This window comes from Drosophila arizonae, chromosome 3 (genome assembly GCF_054131065.1).
Source record: "Drosophila arizonae isolate 15081-1271.41 chromosome 3, UAZ_ARI_1.0, whole genome shotgun sequence".
Lineage (NCBI taxonomy): Eukaryota > Metazoa > Arthropoda > Insecta > Diptera > Drosophilidae > Drosophila > Drosophila arizonae.
This window is the reverse complement of record NC_142923.1, coordinates 19896587-19920445: the sequence shown is the minus strand read 5'-3', so window position 1 is coordinate 19920445 and position 23859 is coordinate 19896587. Positions and strand designations below refer to the sequence as shown.

General features: G+C 35.0%; 1 protein-coding gene across 1 annotated transcript; it reads right to left on the bottom strand.

The window, feature by feature from the left end:
- Window positions 1-14711: 14711 nt before the first annotated feature.
- LOC108609498 (phospholipase A1 4-like) lies at window positions 14712-16012 on the bottom strand. The gene is made up of 3 exons (XM_018001219.2): window positions 15963-16012; window positions 15800-15896; window positions 14712-15732 (listed from the first exon to the last, which is right to left on the bottom strand). Exons 1-3 carry the CDS (start codon window positions 15979-15981, stop codon window positions 14733-14735), a joined length of 1116 nt encoding a protein of 371 aa, XP_017856708.1. The 5' UTR covers window positions 15982-16012; the 3' UTR covers window positions 14712-14732.
- Between the last annotated feature and the right edge of the window lie 7847 nt (window positions 16013-23859).

Here is a 23859-nt window from a genome sequence, read left to right as displayed (position 1 = left end):
CCCTTTTCCTCTCTCCGATTGTCGCTTTGGCCATTTCTCTCGCTCTTTCCATCTCACTTGCTTTACTTCTTGTGCTGTTGGGGCTTTTAATTTTATCGATTTGTATCTGTGTCTGCATGGGATGCTGTTGGGCTCCGCTGGGGTTTCTGGGCTCCAAAAAACTGTTTTTGGCTGCCAACTGGGGGTTGTCCTTGTTGTTGCAGTTGTTCTTGTTGTTGCTTTTTTGCTGTTTTTGTGGCTGCTGCGTGGACCGTACAATGTGCATTTTATTGGTCATGGACATGAAAATATAGCCTTGAGTGAAACGCATAGAAAACTTTTTTTTTCATATTTATTTTCTTGTTTCAGGGGTTTGTCATAGATTTTGTGTAAGTGTTATGAAGTGTTTTTTATTAGAGAGTGAGAGTGAATAGAAATGTGAATGTATTTGATTATTTGCTAAGAATAGTAAAGATATAAGGAGAGAATATTTTGAGAGAATAAAATATAGCATTTGAAATAATCAAGTATTCCTTGAAAGGAATATGGAAATATATCAGAACGGTTCGGAATTCTGCGAATATTATGAAAGAGAAGTATGAAAGAATGGATGGATGAAAGGAATGGAATTGCTTTTGTGGCATGAAGGTATACATTGTGAGGTAAGGGAATATCACTAAAGTATTTGATTAGATAGGAACATTTTAAACAAAAAAAAAAAAAAAAAATTTAACCAAATTTTGTTTGGTGTGGAATTACCTTTAAAAATACCACAATTCTTATTCAATTTTGAATTGTTTCTTAAATAAATATATATTCCATTTTAAGCTAACATATTCCTAGAGCAACTCGGCTTTTCTACATGCTTCGACTGATTTCCTATTGTCGCGTTTGTTCATAGAATATTTTTATAGCTTCCTTCCTTCAGTCATATTAACTATCTACCCCGAGCATAGCGGTCAATGACCTCACTTAATCATCTTCTGACTAACTTAATCATAATTTCCCCAATTTATATTCCATGCACAATTTATGCCAGCAATCAGGATTTGCATATAGCAGGATGTTAAGAGACTTTAAATAAGCAAATTTAGCGTCAAGTGGACCAAATCGGATGCCACGTGTAAGCCACTATCAAGTCTGACCTTTTGATATATTAAATTTTTAAGCAGCATGCAAATGAGAGATTGAGGAGAATGCAAAGAGCAAGAGATGAAAACTGTTGCCTACATTGCCGTAATAAAACTATATTTCGACACATAAGAAAGCTGTCTGCAGTGCCCAAAACTCACAAAGTACATATACTCATATATACACACATTTATATATATCTACATATACATATATCTATATATACATATAGATATATATATATATACATACATGTGGCCTCGACAAATGTTGAGTTCAAGGAGACGTCACTGTTCAGGTACTCGCAACTATTGCAGCTTCCCCACTCAGCTGTTGTTGGTCAGAGCGAAGGACATCAAAAACTCTACAAAATCTCTGCCAAAAAGCCCTACCTCTCTCCCCACTCTCTCTCTCTCTGTCTCTCTACCAGTGTCTCTCATTTTATTGCTGTCTCAATGAGCCTGCGCAATGAATCTGCAGCTCGCATACAGTCAACAGTTATGCAATGTTACCAACATTATCTTCATGTTGCGGTCCATGTTCGTGCTTGACATTAACATAGCTCATTTTATCTCGCTCGCTCTGCTTGGCTCCCCCATTCTTGCTCTTTTAAATGACGTCAACAGATGCTGTAAGACTGTCTGTTACATGCATTTGCTGCAGAGCTCAACTCAATGACGTCAATTTATGGCGTTTGAGTGGGCGGAGGAAACCATAGCTCATTTGCGCTTCAGCAAGTGTAAACTTTTCTTGAAAAAAAAAAAGTTGGGAATACCTTTAATCTGCACATTAACGAGATATTTAAGGATTTCAATATATTTGTGGAGTTCTTGATAAAATAAATGTGCTTAATGCTAAATTAAAATAGCTTTCTAATCTTAAAAAGCCAATCATATCTCAGTATTTGTAAAAATAATAATGCAAAATATATATAAAATAATAATAAAATTAAAATAATTTTGATAATAAGAAGATAAAATAAAATAAAATAAAATAAAATAGAAAAATTGCATAAATATAAGTAATAATATTATTTATTATAATATAATTTTATTTTAGTTTTTATATCAATAAAACTTTCATAGTGTAATAAAATTCATATATATATTTTAAATTAATTTAATTAATTTCTGCATAATTAAATTGATTAGTTTGTTTAATTTTAAATTGCAAATCAACTAATGGCATTAAAAATAAACAGTCAATATTTATCCAATATTTAAAGACAATTTCACTCATCTATAAAATATGTCTAAAAACATCTCGATAATAAACAATTAGCTAACCAGGAACTTGTTCGATTCTAACTTATAATACAATCACACAATTAATAACCATATTGGGCAATAGTTAAGAGTGACAACAATATAAATTACACCTGATTAGCTGATTGAAAAGGAAGTCGTGAAAATATCAGAAAACAGAAAAGCGCATAAACAACTTGAACTTATTGCAAATCGTGAATCGCGCTCAACACAAACACAAACATTTTGAATGACATTTTCAATCAAATTTCAGTGCGTAATATAAAATAATAATATACTCTGTATGCTGTTGATTTCCGGATTGCATTTGGTGAGCCAATTAATTGAAATGGGCTGCTACCAGGAGAGGAGTTGAGATACATATAATTGAATAGCTGCTCGATTCGAAGCCAATTACAAAATTGTTGTTGAAGGCAATAGCAATAACAATAACAACAAAACCAACTGATTTTCGAGCATTGAATTATATGATATTTTTTTTGCCTTCGATCGTTCGTTCGTTGATGATGATCTTGTCGAGATAACAGCAGCAGCACCACCAACAACAACAACAATCATAACAACAACAAATGCAGTCATTGACTGACTGCAATAGCCACAAACAAAAATAAACAACAGCAATGGCAACAACAATAACAACTAGGAATTAGAAATCCTATATAGATATAACCGCAGCGAAGTCACGATACTCTACAAATAAATTAAGAGTATGATTCCTTTAAGTATTTCTTGTTAATAGATTTAATAGAATTATGTTTGACCAAAAAGTAATATGATGCTTTTCTTTTTTAAATGCAATTCTCATTAAATTTTGTATAAATATTAAGTATTATTATTTTTTGTTTTATTGATATATAAAATAATATTCACAGCAATTTTAAATTAACATTTTTTAAAGTTATTTTTATTGAAGTTAAAGCTAAATAGAAATATGTTTAAGAAGTAGTAAATTATAAAATATATTAGTAAAAAATTGTGCATACATATATAAAAGTGGGAATATGAATATGAATATATATTTCTCTAAAATTCAAATCAAAACTAAAACTAAATTTATAAACTTTAGCTTAAAACATCTAGAAATAATCGTAATAAAACTGTAGATAATAACAAAATCTAATTTTTAGATATTAAAGATTTAATAACATATAAAATGAGATTTGATGTTGAGCAAATAGCAGATGTACCTCAACGAAGTGTATAATAATAACAAAAACTTGCAACTGTAAACAAAACACACGCGTCGCGATTGAAGCAGCATAGAGAAGAGCAGCAGCCGCCGAGCAGCAGCAATTGGAGTCGAAGGGGGAGTCGAAGTGTAACGGGTATACAGTATATTTCTTTTTTTTTTGGATTGGAGCCCCGGAGAAGAGGCGAAAATTTCACTGTGCAGCACAGATCGTCGCATATGGAAAATTTCACTGCACGCTTGAGAAAAAATGCAGTTAGAGAGAGGGGAGAGGCGGTCAGGCAGCGTACGAGAGGGGGAGCGAGGTGAGATAGAGAGGGTGTTAGCCCGGTTGTTGAGTGCGGTAATCAGACGCAGGCTAGAGCAGGGGCAGCTGGCGGAGCAGGGGTAACTGGCTACAGTGCGTTTTGTATTTATTGTTGTTTTTATACCCTGAACCCATTTTCAATGGGAAATCAGGGTATAATGGTTTTGTTGAAATGTATGTAACAGGGAGAAGGAGGCGTGGCAGACCCCACAAAGTATATATATTCTTGATCAGGATGACGAGCTGAGTTGATTTGGCCCTGTCCGTCTGTCTGTCCGTCTGTCCGTCTGTCCGTCTGTCCGTATGTATGAACGCGTCGATTTCAGAAGATATAAGAGCTAGAGACTTCAAATTTTTTTTAAAATGTCCGTAATTACAGCGCGCATATCAAGTTTATCATTAAAATTCGATAACTCATCCCGATCTTTTTTTATCGATAAAAAACCTTATCGAAAACCAGTTATAAAATTATATCTTCTACACCTTTATTGCTAGAGTCTCCAAATTTTGAATGTATGCTTATATGCAATTTATACAATTTCGGTTTTTGTTAAAATTTACCCCCCACCCTTAAATTCACCCCCTCACCCTCACTTTTGTAAAAAGCGTATTTAAAATACTAGAGACTTGTGCTTTGGCAATTACATGCATATCCATGTTATAATCATAATCTAAAAGTTTCATGAAGATCGTACGTCCACAAAAAAAGTTATTAAACAATTAAGTTCTCATAGTAAGCGCTCACTGCCACCCATGCGTGTTTATGCTTGTGTGTGTATATGTATGTAAATGTTTGTGTATGTGTGTGTATGTGTTTGTGTATGTGTGTGTGTATGTGTGTGTGTGTATGCGTTTGTGTGTGTATGCGTGTGTGTGTGTATGTGTGTCTGTATGCGTGTGTGTATGCCTGTGTGTGCGTACGTGCGTGTGTGTGTGCGTGTTTCTTGTGTAAGCTGAAAGACGCGAAAAGTTATTGAAATATCTATTGCTCCAAGGGTTCAGGGGATCTCGTAGTCGAGCAGTCTCGACTAGAGCTTTCTTACTTGTTTCTATTTTTTTTTGGCACTTTCACTCTCATCCTCAGTTCGTTCCGTTTCGTTCAGTTTAAGTATTACGTTATACGTTTTCCTCTTTTTTTTTTTATATGCGTTAAGCGGCATTTGTTTATGTCATTTTTGGAGTTTTGGAGCGATTTTTGTTGTTGCTGCTGCTTTGGTAAACATAAACAAAACTCTGTTGGAAATTGAATTGGAATTTTATTTTTTACTTTGTCTAGTCGCAATCTTTGTGCTGTGTCCAAGGTTCGTGTTATACGAAACTCTATAAATATTTTGATGTTTTGTTTATGTCTATTTCGAATCAATTTCTTTTCAATTTTGTAAGGTATGTGGGCGGCTAAGACAATGGCCTACAGCTCATCTTCACTTTATTAATTCAAATTCATAATTCCCATGCGTGCCGTTTCATGGGTTACCCTAATCGATATTTGACTGAGGGCAGCTCTCATTAGCAAGCGATTTAAATCGATTGTGCAAGCGCTTATCGAAATCAATCAGCGATTTCCTGCTGCCTTTTAATAGATTAATGAAACGTTAACGATGTGGCCTTTGCATGGTTGATAAGTGTATATCCACATATGTAAATTTATATGAGACGTATGAGTATATTGAGAGATTTATAAGAAAATATAAATTACCAAACATAAACATTATAATAATTCTACATATATCGTATAAAACACGAATCCTATTCGTGCAGTTTATATTATATTAAAGTCATAAATTTTGTTTAATACATTTTGATTTTAATTTAGTTTTCATTTAAATTACTTGATATATAATAAAGAAAATAAATAAATATATCTCTTTTTCATAAAAATTATTTGGATTATAGATGTTGAAAAATTAAATAAATGCAAAGTTGTCAAAATTAATAACAGACGTATAAATGTTTCTTTTTTTTTCAATTTTAATTTTCCACTAATAAAAAGACATAAATATTTAAGATATTTATACCCTGAACCCATTGAAAATGGGAAATCAGGGTATAATGGTTTTGTTGAAATGTATGTAACAGGGAGAAGGAGGCGTGGCAGACCCCACAAAGTATATATATTCTTGATCAGGGTGACGAGCTGAATTGATTTGGCCCTGTCCGTCTGTCTGTCCGTCTGTCCGTCTGTCCGTCCGTCCGTCTGTCCGTCTGTCCGTCTGTCCGTCTGTCCGTATGTATGAACGCGTTGATTTCAGAAGATATAAGAGCTAGAGACTTCAAATTTCTTTTAAAATGTCCGTAATTACAGCGCGCATATCAAGTTTATCATTAAAAATCGATAACTCATCCCGATCTTTTTTTATCGATAAAAAACCTTATCGAAAACCAGTTATAAAATTATATCTTCTACACCTTTATTGCTAGAGTCTCCAAATTTTGAATGTATGCTTATATGCAATTTATACAATTTCGGTTTTTGTTAAAATTTACCCCCCACCCTTAAATTCACCCCCTCACCCTCACTTTTGTAAAAAGCGTATTTCAAATACTAGAGACTTGTGCTTTGGCAATTACATGCATATTCATGTTATAATCATAATCTGAAAGTTTCATGAAGATCGTACATCCATAAAAAAAGTTATTAAACAATTAAGTTCTCATAGTAAGCGCACACTGCAGCCCATGCGTGTTTATGCGTGGGTGCTTGTGTGTGTATGTGTTTGTGTATGTGTGTGTATGTGTGTGTGTGTATGCGTTTGTGTGAGTATGCGTGTGTGTTTGTGTATGTGTGTCTGTATGCGTGTGTGTGTATGTGTGCCTGTGTGTGCGTACGTGCCTGTCTGTGTGTGTGTGTGCGTGTTTCTTGTGTAAGCTAAAAGTCGCGAAAAATTATTGAAATATCTATTGCTCCAAGGGTTCAGGGGATCTCGTAGTCGAGCAGTCTCAACTAGAGCTTTCTTACTTGTTTTATTTTGAGATTTTTATTCCTTTGCTGTGAACGAACTCTGTAAATTAACATCTTCGAGTGAATTTTTATTCAATATTTTCCTCTCTTTACCAATTAATTTCCACTGAATGCACACAAATTTGTACAAAAGCAACTAATTGAAAAATGCATTTATCCACATCTAAACAATTTTCAAGGCCAAGTAACGGAAAACATCTAATATATCTTTGAGCAGCCAGACATTGATCAGAGCCGCTAATAGGTCAAGCCCAAGGTAATAGATCAGAGTAAATATCATGCCATAAATCGTTTTGCCCCCGTTGTTATTTTGTTTATAATGGAAAGGAAAACAATTAATGCCACCCAGAATGACATATTTGAGCTTCATTAGTGCAGTGCAATGGAAAGAAATGTATATTGAAACGGGGCAGAGTCACAGTTGGAGGATATTTTCGTATGGATGCAGCGGAGGGCATCTGTGCGCCACATGGCGCTACCTTCTACTGAAACCGAGCAGGAGAAGCAGACTGAGATCAACAGATGCAGCTCCATTGAGCTGTCAGCACAGTTAATGCATGTTGGGGCATGCAATAAGCGAGAGCCTTTGCTATAAAGGTTTTCCTCCGCATTCTGTTTATTGGCTTCTGCATAATATATATGTTTATATATAGTTTGCATTCGCGAATAAATCGGCGGACTGCAGTCGCCTCTATAGCTGCAACTTCTGTGGATTGTTTTTGTTGGTTTGTTTTTAATTTTGGGGGCCAAACTTTAAGTGTCTGTCAAACGCTGACTAATGGCCTACGGATTGGATTTATGTGGGCTAGTGGGCGTTGGGCGTTGGTCGTTGGTCGCTGGGCGTGGCTCAGCTGTCAGGCGGCGGCGTGTGAAAATTGTTAACAAATTGCAGCGTCGACACGATTCGAAAAATACATCGATTTAAATATAGAAAAAAGGAAGTGTATTGAAAACGTTTTATGTTTTCTTCATTTCTTTCTATCAATTTTTCAAAATGCACTCAAAAGTGAAATGTGTGAAAAATTGTGGCTAACATTCTGCTGGGTGGGCGGAAAATGCAACTTTAATTGACAATTTAGATTGGGAAATGCTAAAAAAATGAAAGAGAGTCTAAATGTTGGTGTGAAGTGATCAATGTGCGTTTAGTGGCGTCGCAATTGAGTTCAAATATTGTGAAAGATTTTTTAATAAGAAGAATTTGAAGCAAATTCGAAAGATTTTATAACATGTAGTTAAAAACAAGTAAGAAAGCTCTAGTCGAGACTGCTCGACTACGAGATCCCCTGAACCCTTGGAGCAATAGATATTTCAATAACTTTTCGCGTCTTTCAGCTTACACAAGAAACACGCACACACACACGCACGTACGCACACACAGGCATACACACACGCATACAGACACACATACACACACACACGCATACACACACAAACGCATACACACACACACATACACACACACATACACAAACACATACACACACATACACAAACATTTACATACATATACACACACAAGCATAAACACGCATGGGCGGCAGTGAGCGCTTACTATGAGAACTTAATTGTTTAATAACTTTTTTTGTGGACGTACGATCTTCATGAAACTTTTAGATTATGATTATAACATGGATATGCATGTAATTGCCAAAGCACAAGTCTCTAGTATTTGAAATACGCTTTTTACAAAAGTGAGGGTGAGGGGGTGAATTTAAGGGTGGGGGGTAAATTTTAACAAAAACCGAAATTGTATAAATTGCATATAAGCATACATTAAAAATTTGGAGACTCTAGCAATAAAGGTGTAGAAGATATAATTTTATAACTGGTTTTCGATAAGGTTTTTTATCGATAAAAAAAGATCGGGATGAGTTATCGAATTTTAATGATAAACTTGATATGCGCGCTGTAATTACGGACATTCTAAAAAAAATTTGAAGTCTCTAGCTCTTATATCTTCTGAAATCGACGCGTTCATACATACGGACAGACGGACAGACGGACAGACGGACAGACGGACAGACGGACAGACGGACAGACGGACAGACAGACGGACAGGGCCAAATCAACTCAGCTCGTCATCCTGATCAAGAATATATATACTTTGTGGGGTCTGCCACGCCTCCTTCTCCCTGTTACATACATTTCAACAAAACCATTATACCCTGATTTCCCATTGAAAATGGGTTCAGGGTATAAAAAATTAAATGTACCATCTATCGAGTATCATATCAGTCAGCTTCTGTCATGCAGCCTCTGAGCATTTAGATTCTACTATCACTTCACTAGAAGATCTAACCTAAGAGCATTTATATTTCTATGAATCATGAATACGTTTTCTATTTCATGAACAATGAATTCATATTATTCAGTCGTTGGTATTGATGTACCTTACATCGAGTCTTGTAGCACTCAGCTTTTGTCATGCAGCTGCTCTACTCAAGTTTTAAATTTAGTTTTTGTAACATTTACTAGAAGAGTTGACCACTGTTTCTTAATCATTCATAGGGCTGTGCCTTTTATTTATCGAGCAAATTCTGATCAATATTTCCACAAGTTTCATAGATGTACCATCCATCGAGTGTCATATCAGTCAGCTTCTGTCATGCAGCCTCTGAGCATTTAGCTTCTACCATCACTTCACTAAGGATCTAACCTAAGAGCATTTATATTTCTATGAATCATGAATACGTTTTCTATTTCATGAACAATGAATTCATATTATTCAGTCGTTGGTATTGATGTACCTTACATCGAGTCTTGTAGCACTCAGCTTTTGTCATGCAGCTGCTCTAACTCAAGTTTTAAATTTAGTTTTTGTAACATTTACTAGAAGAGTTGACCACTGTTTCTTAATCATTCATAGGGCTGTGCCTTTTATTTAGCGAGCAAATTCTGATCAATATTTCCACAAGTTTCATAGATGTACCATCCATCGAGTGTCATATCAGTCAGCTTCTGTCATGCAGCCTCTGAGCATTTAGCTTCTACCATCACTTCTTTAAGGATCTAACCTAAGAGCATTTATATTTCTATGAATCATGAATACGTTTTCTATTTCATGAACAATGAATTCATATTATTCAGTCGTTGGTATTGATGTACCTTACATCGAGTCTTGTAGCACTCAGCTTTTGTCATGCAGCTGCTCTAACTCAAGTTTTAAATTTAGTTTTTGTAACATTTACTAGAAGAGTTGACCACTGTTTCTTAATCATTCATAGGGCTGTGCCTTTTATTTATCGAGCAAATTCTGATCAATATTTCCACAAGTTTCATAGATGTACCTTCCATCGAGTGTCATATCAGTCAGCTTCTGTCATGCAGCCTCTGAGCATTTAGCTTCTACCATCACTTCACTAAGGATCTAACCTAAGAGCATTTATATTTCTATGAATCATGAATACGTTTTCTATTTCATGAACAATGAATTCATATTATTCAGCCGTTGGTATTGATGTACCTTACATCGAGTCTTGTAGCACTCAGCTTTGTCATGCAGCTGCTCTAACTCAAGTTTTAAATTTAGTTTTTGTAACATTTACTAGAAGAGTTGACCACTGTTTCTTAATCATTCATAGGGCTGTGCCTTTTATTTAGCGAGCAAATTCTGATCAATATTTCCACAAGTTTCATAGATGTACCATCCATCGAGTGTCATATCAGTCAGCTTCTGTCATGCAGCCTCTGAGCATTTAGCTTCTACCATCACTTCACTAAGGATCTAACCTAAGAGCATTTATATTTCTATGAATCATGAATACGTTTTCTATTTCATGAACAATGAATTCATATTATTCAGCCGTTGGTATTGATGTACCTTATTTACATCGAGTCTTGTAGCACTCAGCTTTTGTCATGCAGCTGCTCTAACTCAAGTTTTAAATTTAGTTTTTGTAACATTTACTAGAAGAGTTGACCACTGTTTCTTAATCATTCATAGGGCTGTGCCTTTTATTTAGCGAGCAAATTCTGATCAATATTTCCACAAGTTTCATAGATGTACCATCCATCGAGTGTCATATCAGTCAGCTTCTGTCATGCAGCCTCTGAGCATTTAGCTTCTACCATCACTTCACTAAGGATCTAACCTAAGAGCATCTATATTTCTATGAATCATGAATACGTTTTCTATTTCATGAACAATGAATTCATATTATGCAGTCGTTGGTATTGATGTACCTTACATCGAGTCTTGTAGCACTCAGCTTTTGTCATGCAGCTGCTCTAACTCAAGTTTTAAATTTATTTTTTGTAACATTTACTAGAAGAGTTGAGCACTGTATCTTAATCATTCATAGGGCTGTGCCTTTTATTTATCGAGCAAATTCTGATCAATATTTCCACAAGTTTCATAGATGTACCATCCATCAAGTGTCATATCAGTCAGCTTCTGTCATGCAGCCTCAGAGCGTTTAGCTTCTACCATCACTTCACTAGAAGATCTAACCTAAGAGCATTTATATTTCTATGAATCATGAATATGTTTTCTACTTCATAAACAATGAATTCATATTATTCAGTCGGTTGTATTGATGTACCTTACATTGAGTCTTGTAGCATTCAGCTTTTGTCATGCAGCTGGCCTAACTCAAGTTTCTCACATTCACTTGAAGAGTTGGCCCACAGTTTAAGAGGCATTCATGGGACTATGATTTTTTCTTAACGAGCAAATTATGATCAATACTGGCACAAGTTTTATTAGTTTTATTAATGCACCCTCCATCGAGTGTTGTAGCATTCAGCTTCTGTCATGCAGCTGCCTTAATATCCCCACACCCTCACACATAAATTTGTAAATGGCGTATTTCAAATACTAGAGACTTGTGCTTTGGCAGGTGCATGCATTTCAATGTTATAATCACGATCTGAAAGTTTCACAAATTTCGTCTTTCAACAAAAAAGTTATTAGCGTATTAAAGTACCGTGTTTATGCATGCGTGCCTGTGTGTGTGTTTCTCAAGTGAGCAAAGAGACGCGAAGAATTATTGATATATCAGTTCCTCGTAGGGCTCAAGGTATTTCGAAGTCTCGATTAGAGCTTTCTTACTTTTTTGAATTTTATTTTATTTATTATATATATTATTTTATATATATTTGCTCTATTTGCTCATATATATATGAGCAATATATGTTTATACTAAAATTGATTATTTTTAAAATAATTTCAGTATTTCACATCTAGACGCGCATTTTTCTTTATTGATTTATATTTATATTATTGCAAGATCTTAGCAAACATTTTGCACGCTCATTGCCTGTGACAGCAGTGACCGGCACCAATTGATAACAATTCACACCCAAATGTGGCCCAGTCGATGGTGTAATTAACCCAGTTTTGGTTTCTGTATCTGGTGCCGGGTTCCCCAGACCTCCCCAGACCGGCCAGTCGAATCGAATGACTCAACAGCTGTTGCTTTAAGTAATTTGTAGAAATTATGGGCCCATCATGTAAGGGATTTTATTGTTATTATAACATTAACATAATCAGCGAGGGCGATGAGAATGGAAAGACTTTTCACTCGGTTTACCATTCAAAATGAGCGAAAGAATATGGGTATAATGGATGAGTGTGAATGTCAGCTACAGAAATTAAGAATAATACGTTTAAGAAGACTTTAAAATATATACATATATTTATAAACTATGAATGTTTAACGTTGCCTTTAGGAATAAGCTAAGCTTTATATTTTACGATCAATGAATATATAAAAATATTTTACTCCAGCCTTATGATCTTTTCTTTTTGTTATCGAAACACATACATATATGGAGAGTATATAATTAAGCTAAGAATGAACTTAGTTACAAATAACTTTCTTTACAGAGTATCTCCAATTCGCATCTCGCTCTCTCTTTATGTCTTTATAGACCACTCTTACATTCATATTTACTTACTTTCCGCGATGCTTAACACTGATTTTTTTTTGGTATTCTACGCACACGCACTTTCCAATTATGCCGTCTACAACAAAATAAACTTGACTTGAATTCCAGCTAAGCTATATAATAAGCGAAGACAATCTCCCGCAAATTGTCTGCGATGTTTCTTCTGTGCTGTAATTTCGCAAAGTTTTGTAATTTTGCGCATGCGTCAAGCTTTTGCTTTTGCTTTTCTTTCATTTCTTTTTTTTTTATACCCTGAACCCATTTTCAATGGGAAATCAGGGTATAATGGTTTTGTTGAAATGTATGTAACAGGGAGAAGGAGGCGTGGCAGACCCCACAAAGTATATATATTCTTGATCAGGATGACGAGCTGAGTTGATTTGGCCCTGTCCGTCTGTCTGTCCGTCTGTCCGTCTGTCCGTCTGTCCGTCTGTCCGTCTGTCCGTATGTATGAACGCGTCGATTTCAGAAGATATAAGAGCTAGAGACTTCAAATTTTTTTTAAAATGTCCGTAATTACAGCGCGCATATCAAGTTTATCATTAAAATTCGATAACTCCTCCCGATCTTTTTTTATCGATAAAAAACCTTATCGAAAACCAGTTATAAAATTATATCTTCTACACCTTTATTGCTAGAGTCTCCAAATTTTTAATGTATGCTTATATGCAATTTATACAATTTCGGTTTTTGTTAAAATTAACCCCCCACCCTTAAATTCACCCCCTCACCCTCACTTTTGTAAAAAGCGTATTTCAAATACTAGAGACTTGTGCTTTGGCAATTACATGCATATTCATGTTATAATCATAATCTAAAAGTTTCATGAAGATCGTACGTCCACAAAAAAAGTTATTAAACAATTAAGTTCTCATAGTAAGCGCTCACTGCCGCCCATGCGTGTTTATGCTTGTGTGTGTATATGTATGTAAATGTTTGTGTATGTGTGTGTATGTGTTTGTGTATGTATGTGTATGTGTGTGTGTGTATGCGTTTGTGTGTGTATGCGTGTGTGTGTGTGTATGTGTGTCTGTATGCGTGTGTGTATGCCTGTGTGTGCGTACGTGCGTGTGTGTGTGCGTGTTTCTTGTGTAAGCTGAAAGACGCGAAAAGTTATTGAAATATCTATTGCTCCAAGGGTTCAGGGGATCTCGTAGTCGAGCAGTCTCGACTAGAGCTTTCTTACTTGTTTTTTTTTTTTTTTAGCGGGAGGCCGGTTTTTTTTACCGTTCGATATTTCAATTGCTAAATTGAAAAATAAACAATAAACAAACGAGATTTTTTATCTTTGCGTAAAGCAGTTCACGCCTCACATTTGCAATGAGTAATGGAAATGTGATTCACGGCACGAGGTTGTCTCCGTCTGTCAATTTTGACAGCTCTTTTGTTTGGCGTACAACGATTCGCAAGTCGGTTGCTTTGTGGAGCAAGGACGTAAAATCCATTTCAGGGCAGGCCTTGTATTTCCTGCTTTCGCCGTTTTTAGATCCGCCCACACGAACGGAATTTGCTGACGTTCATATTTGATTGCCAAAGAAAGTCGCAATATGATAAATTAAGGTATTGTTAGGTGAAGTGAGGCAGAGAAAAGGTTGAGGTAAAGAAAGAGAGAGAGGTTGTTATCCCTTTTTAGGCAGAGAAGAGTAGAAAAGTGTGGAGATCTATGCAGAGTGAAGAAGAGATAAAAGTTTATAGTAAAATAGGTGAGCTACAGAAAGAGATGGAGAGATAGATTGAAAAATATATAAAGAGAGGAAGAGAGAGAGAGAGAGAAAGAGGGATGTAGACATACAGAGAGAGAGAGAAATTTAGTTTTGGAACATTATTGAACAATAACAACACTTCGAAAAGATCTTCAATAACTTGGAATCTGTTTGAGAGAAGCTCAAAGAAGATTTCTTTATGAGATTACAACTCTTATGCAATCTCTATATAAATATCTATGAGCCTTAACCTTAATCAATATATATAATTGCATAAATCAGTTGCAAATAATAATACATTTGACTTGCTTTATTTTCTCATAAATGCTGGATCTTCTTCTTCTGCCATTCCATTATCATTTTTTTGTGGTTTCGGTGTACTATTTTCTTCTCTGTCTTTATTATTATTATCATTTGTAGTTATTGCCTTAACTGGGATGCCATTCGACATTTGCGAAATCAAGGAGGTCTCCAGGGCCTTGTCGATGTAGGTAATGAACGACCTTTTCATTTGATTGAATCCAAGTTCGGCATCAGCAATAGAATCTTCTTGCTTCAAAGCAAATGGAAATTCGCTGGCCGTTTTCAAGAAAAATGTTCCATTGATTAGAGGAGCTCCATAGCCCATTAAAACAATTTGGCTGGGATCTTCGCTGCTACGACCCCAGAAATTGTGATTAGGTATTATGGACTCAGCATAGAACAGTGGCGCACGATTATGATTACAGTTCGTTTTATCTTCTGCATCCACACAGCCGGGCTGTTGGAGCTGGCCAAAGTTGGGATAGAAATCAGCATGCCCCACTCTCTTTAGCAAGCCATATTGCAGGGTATCTGTATGTATGACATCGACATACTCAGCATCTGTTTTATCTAAGCGCATCAATTTAGCAGCACTTATGAACAGAGGCTTGGCAGGATCCAAAGCCGTTATGTGCTTCAGCTTTTTAAACACATTGTTGGAAGTCTGTGCAGCTACTTGAGCGCCCAGACTAAAGCCAATTAGATGCAAGTCGCTATTATGTACGATATCCCTTCCGACCAGAACATTGATCAATTGTGCCAGACACTTGCTAACTAGAGGTACATTTTGCACAGCCTGGGCATAACATGGAGACTTCACTAGTGGAGCATAGTCCACAGATATGACATCGACATTCGTGTGATTTAGGAAAGCGGGGCGAATCGAATTATTTGGGGGAGAGTTACGATTGCCCGTGTAGCCATGGATTAGTACAACAATCTTCCCACCGTGTTGAAAGATGTTGCGGTTTAATTTAACCGGATGGATTAATTTGGGTATTTTATTTCTGCATATGGAATAGTCAATGAGTTATTAATACCCTACTACGCAATAACTTATAACTTATAACTTACTTAGAGTACAGCCAGAATTGTACGTACGCGTTTGGACATTGGGCCTTGACCACAGGGCAATTCGACCTGGCTTTACCAAAGGAACAGATCACAACAACTGCAGAGACGAAGCAAGTTCTATATCTACATATCGGAATGTTATTGAAATACACCTAAATCTCACCTAACAGCAAGAGCTTCATAGCGTTAAATGATTTATAAAACAGTAAAATTGTATAGATCTAGAACTAATTTATAATTTAGCGCTTTTCATGGAATCCAGCGTGACTGGCAAAGTAAATTAGATTAATATTTCTACAGACACTAAAAAAATGTAAAAATCTTGCAAATAATAAAAATAGTATAATAAATAATAATAAAAAATACTATAATAAAGTTTTATATGAAAACAAGTAAAATTCTTGTAAATTTTTTATCTGTGGATCTCATAAATTTGAAAAATATTCCATTTGTAGAATTATTTTATCCAATGCTTAAAATTTATAGAATTTTCAGACATTTTTCATTTAACATATGATTGTACAAATTGTAGTATGTGATTCTTAGCATATAGCTGCGTCAGTTTATTGAATTTGATAGGCTTCTGTGAGACAGTGAATGCAATAGCTCAACAGAAAAAGACACAAACTGAAGAAACTGCAATGTATTTGTCACCTTTCTAGCGAATCAGCCAGTTAGACTTCAACATAAAAAGTGCTCAAGTGCATTAGCCTATTGATTTTTAGACAAAGACTGGGGGAATGAACAAGAGAAACAGAGAATGAGCGGGAGAGAGCGGTAGACTTGGATTGCAAATCAAACTAATCCGCTTAAGAGCCTCGATTTACGGCCAGACAATGACAACACCCGAGCTGCTGGACTGCCCTATGGGGCCTCCTCGCCTCGAAATGCAATTGAAGCGCACTAAGCTGTTGGCCCATATTGATTTTCAAATGCAAATGCCCAGTTGAGCCGCCAAGGCAGGTGAGCAATCGAGACACGTGACAAGGTGCAGGCAGCAGGTGCCAGACTGGCTTGGGTTAGCTATTTTTAAACAATCAACAATGCAGCTGCTGGCCCAGCTGAGTGGATAAGTCGCTCAAGCTGGCCGGGCTAATCAAAAAGCCATTGGCCACAGACAAAAGCCATCCAAGAGCCCCAGCGACCCACTTGAACATGCGCGCTCGTGACATTCGACTGGGAAACGTGCAAAGCGACGGGAAATCGACAAAAAAAAAAATATATATATATATATATATATATACGAAAATAATATATATGTGTATATATGAAACACAAACAAAATGTGAAACGTGCGAAACGTCACTTGACATGCGGCCCAAAGCCAAAGCTGTAGATGCGTCACTGCGGAAAAGCAACAGCCAACGAAGACAGAAGACAAGACTCGAGAAAATGTCAAGCAAAACACACAAGCAAAAGTCTTTTTTGCTGCTTTTTCAGTTTTGTCTTTTTGTTTTTTGTTTAAATAAAACAAAAATCAGGAAATGTGCAACGCGAAATGAGACACGCACGAGAGACAACAAGCGACGACATATGGGTGACTATGTGGAGACAACAAACAAACTGATACGGGCCAAAAACAACAGTGAGAGCAAGACGCGGAGATACCCTGCTACCAACTGAATATCCCTATGAAAAGAAAGTCGTTCTACTATAATATTGATCAAGCTTTAAGCAATAATATGCATTGGGATTATTCTCTAAATGAAATCTCAAATTTGTCGATGTCAAATTACTAGGATAGTTAATAGCTGTATATAATAGAGATATTTTTAATATGAGCTGTCAAATTTAATATATCTATTTATTGTCTTTCCAAGATTTCAAAATAATAAGTCTGGATATGAATCGTATATGGATCATCAAGAAATATATTTAAAAACTGGCTGATAATCTATATTTGCTAAATTTAAAATTCAAAGAAACTAAATAAAATATGTTAATTTTTTTTTTTTTATAAAATTTGTTTAATATTATTCTTGTCAGCTTAAACAAAATTTTAATATATTAAGGTTCAATTCAATAAAATATAAACTTAAAATTCTAAAACATATTTCTAAAATATTAATTATTTGGAAAATATAAGTAAAAACTATGTTTAAAATTAGCTTATTTTAATTATTTTTTTATATTTATACTATTTATACTATTTTGGACATTTTTAATTTTAATAACAAAGTGCAAACCAAATTTTTTAAATACTATAATTAATTATTTTTAAATTTGACCAAAAAAAATATACCCCGATTAAACATATTTAATGGGTATAAATGCAATTTAACGTTTGAAATCTTGCACCCCACCAGTGTCCACAGCTTGCAACTGCAGAGGCCAACAAACAAAACAAACAACAACAAGTAACAACAATAGCCCACAACAGCATCTCAATAAAGCACAATTTGACGACAGAAATGTGAATTGAATAATAATTTACAATTATTTATGTTTCAGTTGTGTCGCTTATGCAGCAAATGCAATTAACGGACAGACAATCGCATTGATCGCAACAATAGACGCCGCGAGAGGTCAGCGGTGTCAGATGCCAATGCAAATGCATTGTATCGCCAGTCAAGTGCATGTCGAGCGGCGGGAGCAGTGCGAAGTTTACGAAAATTCAGGAAAATTGTTAACTGATGTTTAAATGTTGCAATTAATATGGAATTGTGTTAAAAAGTACGATGAAACTTGATTAAAATGCGTTCCAAATTAATTTTCATGGGCGGTAAGCTGAGAGTGGAATAGTGTTTAGTCCATTAAAGAATAAATCTAAATGGCGAATATTGAATAGAAGAATAATAACAATATAAGCTTAATAATAACGTAAATACTGTAGAGGAGAAACGTGAAGCCAAAACTCGGAAATCACAGGAATAACTCAGTGTTTCAGACAAGCAGGCACTATTATTTTATTAATTTTTATTTATTTTTATTTTTTTGTATTATTATCATTATTACCTTCCCTAATACACATATATAAAGTGTTTTATAATTTGTGTGACAATATTTAACTTACATAAAGTTTTTATTTATTTGATCAAACAGTAATTATCAACTACATTCTATTATAAGTTTGGGCCCACCCTCTGATGATTCCGCTCCTGTTTAAAAACATAGTCAAGTGTGATGCGACAGACTTTTCACATTTCTTCCTGGTCACACTTACACACACACACGTACACGCACACTCACACTCAAGCACACAACGTTTATTGTTCAACTAATTTCTACTCGACTTTCTTTTGTATTCTAGACATAGCTGCTGCAGCTTCTCTATTTGTGTAAATGCCCACGCAAAAACTAAAAGACGCGCCTCGACTGCAACAATTTACTCGCATGCTCAATGCATTGCGTCAATTGTTATTAATTTGTGAGAGTGTCAACTGCACTACAAAAGATAAAGACAACATCAGAGACAACTACATACATATACAAATATATTATGTAGAGTCATATGTAACATATGTATGTAATCGCACGAGTCTCATGTCAAATTCTTGACACAAACCCAGTCGAGCGTCGGGTCAACTGCCTCTGATATAAAATTGTGAATACTAAATTATGCATTCGATATCAATTACCATAGTCGAAGGGGCACTTGAACTTCTATTTCCTATTTAGTTACTCATTTCAATATGTCGAGTTAGCATATCTTATGTGTGACTCCCTCATTTCACTATTTCATTATAATTGACTGTCTGTATTTTATTTCTTATATTTCTGTTTGATGCAGACAAAGTTTTGGCCTAGCTAAACTTTTGCCACGTGTCGCATATATCTGAAGTAAAGTGGTGTTAGTATCCACCCTGAACGTGTGTATATTATCCAGCTCACATATGGACATGACGAAAGCAGCGACCTAGAATACAGAAATATTACGGAAGGACCGAATAAGACAAGTAAATCCCTACACTATACAACAGACCTTAAAAGTGCATATGTAAAATAAAATAAAATATATAAAATTTAATATAAAAGTACAATAAAAATATAATTGAAGCAAAAGGCCAGCGGAATGCAATCAAAATAGTTTTCATCATATAAGTATGTATTAAATTTTTATTAAATAAAATTTGTAATATTTTAAAAATAATACATAAAAATATATGTATTAAATGCTTTACATTCATATAAGCAAAATATATCAAAATTATTTTTCGATTTTAAAATTTATAAATATAGTTGTTGTATAGTTGTTTTGTATTAAATTATTTAATAGAATACAAAAATTTTCAAAATGTTTTTTATTAATAATACTTATAATTTTATTGTATTTTTGTGTTTAAAAAATCCATTCTTATATATAAATAATGCCTTAACAGTTTCACCAACAACTTACTTTAAGCCCCAATTTATTGTAGCACAGTGTTGCCTCCTGCCCCTACTATAAGCTTCACTTGCGTGCTGCATACTTTTTGGTTGCGTTCCAAAACAACCAAAGAAAATTTGCTTACGAGTGCGTTACGAAATTTAATTTGATTTATTTAGCGTTAAGCAACGTTTTGCTGACGACAAACGTGGCAAAAACTTGCTTTATTATTAATTTGATGAAACACGAATCATGCAAAGCTTATGTAAATCAAATATTTTATAAACATGAACATTGACGTCAATTGCCGCAGAGGACTATTTTCTGTAAAGCAATTGAAATACGAAATTGCATTTCTTTTGTATTTAATTGAATTTGTATTATCTCTATTTGTATGTATGTTGTTTCTATGTAAATGTGAATTATTGGTTTTCATTGAATATTATAAAAAAAATTGCATACATTTTGGCTGTGTTGATTAAAGAGTTATTCAGTGGCTGCTAAACTGTATGGAACATTTTATATGCTTGAATACTAAAGTTTGTGAGACATTCAAGATTGTAGTGAAAAATTCAAATTTGCAGTATATGAATAATAAACTAAACTGTAAATAAGCATATTTGTAAATAAACATATACAACATAAACAATACATCACACACATCTGGTAGGCTTAACTGATGCTTCATAAAAAGAAATATATGTTTTCTGTATATTATTTATATTTTTATTTATGTTTTACGTAGTAGCTTCGAAAACATTCTTAATTAATTCAGCAATTAACTGGACAGAAATAAGGAATTTACTGATCTATCTATATATATGTATTTATGTCAATATTTAATATTCAGGACTGCCAAACTGGGAAGTATCTTAAATTCTTGTCAAGCTGTTTGTTATAAATATTCTAGCTTCTTTCCTTATACTGAACCCACAAATTTTTAAATGGGTTCAATTTGCACATAATCAAGAAAAAGCAAGTCAGATTAATTAAAGTAAATATGTTCATGCATTAAGTACACTCCTTACAGTCTACTCGAATACATTGGAGTTGCCCAACACTTTTTTCTCAGTCGCTTTGCAGCACTGTTCATTTTCTGTTAAGTTTCTTCTGCATATTATTTTTGCAGTTTCATCGTTTCTTGCATTACAGTTGCTTCTCACTAGCACACCAAGTTCATCTAATTTGCATGTAATTTGTTGTGTCGGCACCACAAGAACCAAAAAAAAACAAGTAAGAACGTTGCAGTCGGGCGTTACCGACTGCGGAATACTCATTCACATCCCATCAACAATTTAGTAGTTAAGTTTCGTTCTAATACTGTAGAATATACAGGTTTTTCCGATTTGCCACGCCCCAACTGGGCGTAGACACCTCATTTTTGGTCAGTTTTTAGAAAGAGATAACGTTACCCTAACTGCAAAGTTTGAATGCTTACCCTAAAAAAATGTGAAAATTACAGGGTATTTTTCGATATGCCACGCCCCTAAAGAGGCGTAAAAATTATTTTTGGGGAATCGATAGAGGAGGCTACCAGTAACTCAACTATCCAAATTTGAAGCTTCTAGCTATTATACTTTAGGAGATATAAACTTTTGCGGTTTGCCACGCCCCCTGTGGGCGGACATATATCCGACAAAACTTTTTGGTCTTGGGTGATCAGTCCGAGTATATATACAAAATTTGAGGTCTCTGCCATCAATAGTGTCCAAAATATAGGAGAATTTAAAAAATCACTATATCTTCAGGTCCGATTTGCCACGCCCCCAACGGGCGTAGACTTATAATTTATCTTCAGACTTTATAGAATCATACCATTAGCTGACGTGCAAAATTTCAGCATTCTAGGTTTACAACTTTAGGAGATACGGTTTTATCCGATTTGCCACGCCCCCAATGGGCGTAGATATATCCGCCATAGCTCGTGATCTTGGGTGGTCAACGCGGACCTACATACCAAGTTTCAGCTTTCTAGCTCTTCAACAAACATGAATTCTGGTATATCGGAAAATGCATTTTCCGATTTGCCACGCCCCTAGTGGGCGGATCGGGAAAATTTTAACACTTTATAAATCGGAGATATACACGAGTATGTGTTCCAAATTTCAAGTCTCTAGCTTCAATAGCGCCGAAATAGATTGCGTTCATACGGACAGACGGACAGACGGACAGACGGACGGACGGACAGACGGACAGACGGACGGACAGCAAGACGGACATTGCACAAAACCAATATACTGATTCACTTTCGTGAATGAGTATAAAAAAAAAAAACTCAGCTCCATTTACAGGCGAGCCAAAAGAGAAGCACACTCAATATTTTTGTATTTGTGAGCTGCACAGATGCTTATCGAGGTGACAACGACAACGACAACAACAGTAACAGCCTCAGCAGTAACCAGTAAGAACGAGCTCGAGCTGGAACTTAACTGAGTGCATAATACTCGCTCAGTAGAAGTTGCACTATATGAGATGTAAATTCGAAGCAAAAGAGTTTAGCAGAGCTTTGAGACGGTGGCTGAGCAAGATATATCCCTCAAGAGGCGTATAGACATATATATTGATATCATTCCTATACAATCTGTTGACTTGCAATGCTTTCAATACAGTCACTTCACTTCACTTCACTTCTTGCAAATTGAAAGATGAATGACCAAGTATTTCCCAAAACCAATATGCTCCTTTTACAAGCTAAGCGAGTGTGTGTGTGTGCCTACTGCACCAAATTGGCTCGAACCGAGAGTCAACAACAGATCGAAAGGCAACTCGTCTGTTGCCACTTTGCATATTGGGCTGCCTTTTTAGCATAATATCAAGTTCACGCTGTGTTGTTGTTGCTGCTTGATCATGTCTTCTTTTGGGCAGCAGCACAAACAAACAAGCAACAACAACAACAGCAACAACAATGCAAACTGCAAGCCCATTGGCCCAGTTGGCAACTGTTTGACATGTTTAACACGCTTTTGGGCAAGCAGCCAGCCAAAGGATGAGCCTGATGAGCCGAGGGTTTGTCGATCTCGTTTCTCAGTTATGCGGAAGCTACTCTTAACTGAACTCGTTATTGTTTTGCTTGCTCAGGCAGAGGTGTCAGCTTTTTTTTTTTGGCATGATCGATTGGTTGGCTGAGCATGCAAAGTGTGTGAGAGTGGGTGGCAAAAAGAAAATAAATCAAGAGAAAGAAGGAAAGAAAATAACTCAGTCGAGCATAAAGTATATATGTATATACAGATATAATATATAACATAGATTAATAAATGATATGGATTAAAAAATAATTTATTTAAAAATTTATTTATATAAATTTTTTGTTTATTTATCTAAATACAATATGTAAAAATTTAAATGATAATATATTTTTATACACATACATATTTTTTCAATATTATTATTTCTAGTATTAAAAAGTAGTATTAAAAAAAAAAAAAAAAAAAAAAAAAAAAAAAAATCGATAACTTAGAAAATATATTTAAAAATAAAAAATAAAAAAATAAAAATAATTAAAATTATCTTTTACTTACCATATCTAGATATTATACTTTATTCAAACTTTTCTCTAGCTACCACAAACAAATCACAGCTTATTTAAAAAAAACTTTCGTTAGGTGCCCACAGCACTCACATTTTTATCAAAAAGCTACAATTTCACCAGCTTCTAAATGGCAATGCATACACGTTCACACCATTCACACACCGCCCATTTATATATACGTATATCTATATATTTTCACCTGGCTCACGCTCTCCTTTTGCCACA

What these genes read in the sequence shown, in the direction of transcription:
- LOC108609498 (XM_018001219.2), bottom strand. An exon ending in CAATTCTGGCTGTACTCTAA is followed by an intron (nt 15,733 to 15,799) that starts GTAAGTTATAAG and finishes TTCCATATGCAG; the next exon opens with AAATAAAATACCCAAATTAA.